Here is a 5,132-nt window from a genome sequence, read left to right as displayed (position 1 = left end):
CAAGCTTTTGTCCCTTCTTGGACAGCTACTCCAATCACAGGCTTATCTCAACACATCTGCACATAAGCTCACAAAACAAAACCTTTAAACTACAACACAAACTGAGGATCAAGTGCAGCATTGTCCCAAAAAAAAATCCTTCATGACTGCAGTGCTCAAATCCAGAAAACAGCCACCGTCCCAAAAAACAAAGAAAAGAAAAAGAACTGCTCTTTAAGACTGAAAAAATATTTGTCAATTTTAAATATGCTTTTAAAAGTGTGGAAACTCTACCCCAGTTATGTTTTTTTTAAATTTGCATGTTGTTACTACAGGTAGTAATGAGGTGACAAGACTCAATGACCAAACACTATCAGCCAACAAAACTCTTGTAAATCAATCCCATGATAATGATTTATTGTCTTTTACAGCCCATAAACAAGTTATAAAAATAACAATATGATTACCCCAAAATTTTTGTTTACATTTCAACCAACGTACATTCTGTAATAAAAAGTCATAAAATATACATAAACAATTGTGAACAGATATAATTTACCACCACTCATATGATCCAACATTTTCTCATGAATGAGTTTACACATGAATGAGTATAAAGATAAATCCTTACTACCTTTTCTTACAAGGCAGTAGTGAAAATGTGAAGTTTATACTGGCTTTATTAATACAAGAGTACCACAAACCGAGGAAACCAAATATATTATACTAAAATAAAATTCAGGAAATACCACCACAGAATCTTTGGTTAACGTGAGGTGAAGACGATACAACTTGTCTCCTGACGTGTTTGTTGATCAAATACCATCAATAGTTAACAGTAAACATGACCCAACAGAAGGCACTTGAAGGAGTAGACGCACAGGTTCTCTGTTTTACAGCTGCACAAAAAAAAGACAGCCAGACATAATTTTTTTTTTCATTTAAAGGTCTATAGTGTAGGATTTGTGAGCAGAGGTGCAACACATTTAGGTTTTGTCCTGTTTAAGCATCTATAATGCACCATTTGTTTTTGTTCCTTTGAAGTGACATCACAGACAGTGGACCCTTTTGTATGGTTTCCCCAAAGCTGCAACATTATATTTCTATTTTCTACATTAGCCCAGTGTGGACAAACCACCCCGGCTCTAAAGACGGCCGTCTTCAGTGTTTGTTTTTAACAGCCTGTACTGAAAGTGGGATGAGGAAATTCAGGTGATTGCAATTTCTAAAGCTGCCACTCACTGAATCCTTTACATATTTAACCTTTAAATGAGTAACTGATATACTGTACCTCCTCAAAACCCTTAAATCAAGCTGAAGAGAAATTCCTTCAATTCATTAATGGACGTCCAATGACAGCTCTATGTACCTCTGTTTCCCTGTATGATTAACATTACAAGATGAGTGATGGGGGAGCTTCTCTGTAGGCCTCCATGGAGTCTTCTGACCTGCCATCTTTTTTTATTTTTACAACACTATCATATATGCAAAGGGTCATAGTGAGGTGAGCTGCTATTAGCAGGCGAAAATTTCCAAAACAGATAAAATCTGATAAGACTGGTCAAAATCCCTGGTGTGTTTGGAACCTTGAAGGAACACAAACAGGACGAAGAGCATTAATAAGGCAGTAATAACGTCAATTTAAGAAATAATGTTGAATGCTGTGTGCAAGATTGTGACTCATACCACTATATAGTAGTTATTTATCTGGTGGCCATACAGGACCCAGGATGCTGATGTGAGCAGGGTCATCACAGTCAGAGGGAAGGACAAACACTGCACACTACGACTACGCACAATTTCAACCTGAAAGACAAAAGAAAGCAGGCACTCAGTTAACAAATAAAATGCTTTAATAATTAATCCTAATTTTTTAAAGTGACTCCGGAATCCAAATTGTGAAGGCTAATCACGCTACCTGCTCATTAGTTAACACAATTAAACAGTTAAAAGTAAATAAGCAGCAGTTTGCTAATTCTTCTATCATAAATTCTGAATGCCTTTGTGCACTTTTTGTATTTTTAGATTCATGTCAGTCCATTACCTGATGATTTATGGTTATGTTGTATTATAGTTGTAATAATTTTGACCACGAAAGTTGTAATTAGTTCATCCTTGAGTCAGAGTAGAAATCTGTACCAAAACCAAAGAAAATCCTCCAAGATATTCCTCCAATATCACATTTATCACTTTAATTTAGGGGTCAAACAGATGAGATGAAGTTTGGAATGCGCTGGATCTTTTAATTTCCCTGTTTGCCCTTCTTATATTCTTCAACATAAGATTAACTTATCAGGATATCTGGTTAAAACCTAAGTAACAATCTGACCGACTGTTTTCTGATATTCCATGTATTTTTGGAACAATGAAGAGATGGACCAACTATAAACTCATTTAATCTGTCAAGTGAACAGAGACTGTTACTAAGGGCACGAGGTACAAACAGTCAGACTGACAATAACAGGAAGACACAGATATGAGAAAGAATGGCAGGAAACTGACTGGGAGTTATTTGGCACCGTGGGGCAGATGAAGGGAAGGAAACAAACAGGATAGCAGACGGAGAAGCGACAAGAAGACTCAAAGAGACAAAAGGAATTAGACCAGGGGACCCATAATTGCAGCAGAACTGTATGTGCAGAGTTGACTGGGTTGACCAAATAGAGGCTATTTCCTACTTGAGCAAAACTTCAGGGCACATGGCCAAAAAACCCCCACTACATACAGTACTCTAACAGTTTCTGTTAGTATTATGGAGCCATGAGAGTGTTGATTTACAGGTAACATTAACAGATCATCACAAGGGAACATGCTTCTGCATGTTTATTTTTAATTCTACAGGTCTGTGGTGCATATCTCCATATTTCAATAATTGCATAAATACACCACGTTTCAGAGGTCACTGACTGCCTTATTGAGAAATGCAAGCTGCCAGTTGACTGTTTTTATCCAGCTTATATTGACATGTCATGTAAATTAGTTCAACAGAGGATTTAATCGATCATTTAATATCTTTCAGAGTTTTTGGATCTTTGCACTTAAAATTGATCAATGGGCATTGTTATGGTTACTCATGACTTAAAAGACAGAAATGATAAAATTATTTTTTGTCTCCTTTAGTCACAGTCTGTACAAAGTGATTTAATGAAGGGAACAGAGTTTTGTTTGAGGACAACAAAAGCTGAAGATTAGATTTTACACATTACAACTGGTCAAGGACAAAAGCAACACACCAGACTGCTAGTCTGCTGTCATGTAGAAGATATGAACAACTGAAATCCCTCAAAAATTGAAAACAAATACATATCTGTTGCATAGGAAACTGAATTCATAACAGCTGAAATAGATGTCAGACCAAAAACCTGTACAAATATAGGTATCATTTCACTATGCAAATATGCTCCAGTAAAGGCTTGGATACAATTTACACAACCTTATGATTAAGGGAAACAAGACCTCTTCATTTAGCTTCAGTTGAGACTTCACTTCAAATCCATTTTAGCGATTGGAGACAATGGAATGTGTCTACAGATGATTTCTTCAAGCATATAAAATGAATACTTAAGTGGATTTTGGGATTTCATCACCTTTATAACTGGAGTTCTTTCTACAAGCTAAATTAAATGGGAGGAAAAAGCTAGCACACACTTGATCAAAGATTACGAGTTTAACACAAGAAACAGATGGTATATAGTACCATATCTACTTTTTGGGTGTGTGTGTGTGTGTGTGTGTGTGTGTGTACTATGTCTTTGTGTTGTGCGAATGTGGAGTGTAGATGGTGCTTCGGACTGGATTATAATGGCAGCATTATTTACTTTCATCTGGAAAAAACAGGACAGACACTTGATACAAATGCTGTTAGCAGTGAAGAGTAAAGTCAATAATACTTGAGGCTTGACTGGCCCCACCAACCAATGAATAGTCAACAGTTAGTGACTAGAGATAGCTAAGAAAACATACTACAGATAATAGAAAGTCTCACTATTCCACTGATACAACCCTTTGAAAACATGAATTCTGGAAAAACCAGCTGTGTGTATAAAGTTAGTAGTTTTTCCTGTCTTGCATGATATCAAGTATGTCACTAAATGGACAAGTCAGTCTAACCCTAACCCAAAAAAATCTTATTTCTACTTTATCCATGAGTGTTCTGTGTCTGTCTGTAGTAAGGGTGAGCTGTACCAGATTGGCGAGAGGGGACAGGTACATGCTGATGGTGACTACACTGCAGGTGAGGCCCAGCTGGTTGATCCGAGTGTTTTCATCACTAAGAAAAACTGCAAAGTAGAACCAGCCACAGGTCAACACGGTCGCTGCTCCCAAGGTATGAGAAATCACCAGAGACTGAAACACACAAGCACACACACAGGTAGTAAGAGACAGGATTCCACATAACATATTCAAATAAACTTGTGTTTAACTGAAGAGAGCAGCTGACCTTTTGTTTGGTGTAGTGAAAGTATGACAAGATGTAAACTATCTGGAGAATAGCTCCAAAAGTGTTGACCAAGATCAGCGTCTGATCGGTTTCCAGCACCCCAAAATACAACCATGCCAGATTACTATGGAGACGAGAGGCGAGACCAGAGCAAGAATATTACCTAACTTGTCATAGTGAAGAATGATTGTGTAATAATACTCATCCACTCACTTAAGACACGTGGTGAGAAACGGGAGAAACTGAACATTGTCGACACTTTTTGATTCTCGCATCTTCTTCAGGTCGCTCCTGTAAACAAACACATGCGCAAATAAAAGGGGGACAAGTACACAGCGTGCAATAATGGCACATAATGTAACCAAAAATACTTATTTGTCGGGTAATAAATCAATTATAAACTAGATTCAGACTTCATATTCCAAGAAATTCAGCAACAATATTTTTTCCTGAATCCAGTAATGCCTGAAGAAATTGAGAAACTAATTTCCTTGTAACATGAGAGCAAATTAAACTCACAGTCCGGTAGAGAACATCCCGAGGGTACACACGATACAGGACCATGATAGAAGCTGCAAAGTATCCATAAAAGTGAAGAAAAAACAGCTAGCCCGATATCTAGTTTTGTATTTTAAACAAAATGTTATCAATCACAGCTCATGAAACTACATCCAATTTCTGTCTGATGGCACGATAATGTTTTCTGTCTCCG

General features: G+C 37.2%; 1 protein-coding gene across 1 annotated transcript; it reads right to left on the bottom strand.

Moving 5' to 3' along the window:
* Window positions 1–366: 366 nt before the first annotated feature.
* slc50a1 (solute carrier family 50 member 1) lies at window positions 367–5,132 on the bottom strand. The gene is made up of 6 exons (XM_068323759.1): window positions 4,940–5,132; window positions 4,634–4,711; window positions 4,421–4,544; window positions 4,165–4,326; window positions 1,666–1,785; window positions 367–1,565 (listed from the first exon to the last, which is right to left on the bottom strand). The coding sequence occupies exons 1-6, from the start codon at window positions 5,005–5,007 to the stop codon at window positions 1,458–1,460; spliced, it is 660 nt and encodes a 219-aa protein (XP_068179860.1). The 5' UTR covers window positions 5,008–5,132; the 3' UTR covers window positions 367–1,457.

The sequence above is a fragment of the Antennarius striatus genome, chromosome 9 (genome assembly GCF_040054535.1).
Source record: "Antennarius striatus isolate MH-2024 chromosome 9, ASM4005453v1, whole genome shotgun sequence".
NCBI classification, from domain to species: Eukaryota; Metazoa; Chordata; class Actinopteri; order Lophiiformes; family Antennariidae; genus Antennarius; species Antennarius striatus.
Note: the sequence above shows the minus strand (reverse complement) of the source record. Positions and strands in the feature narration are given on the sequence as shown.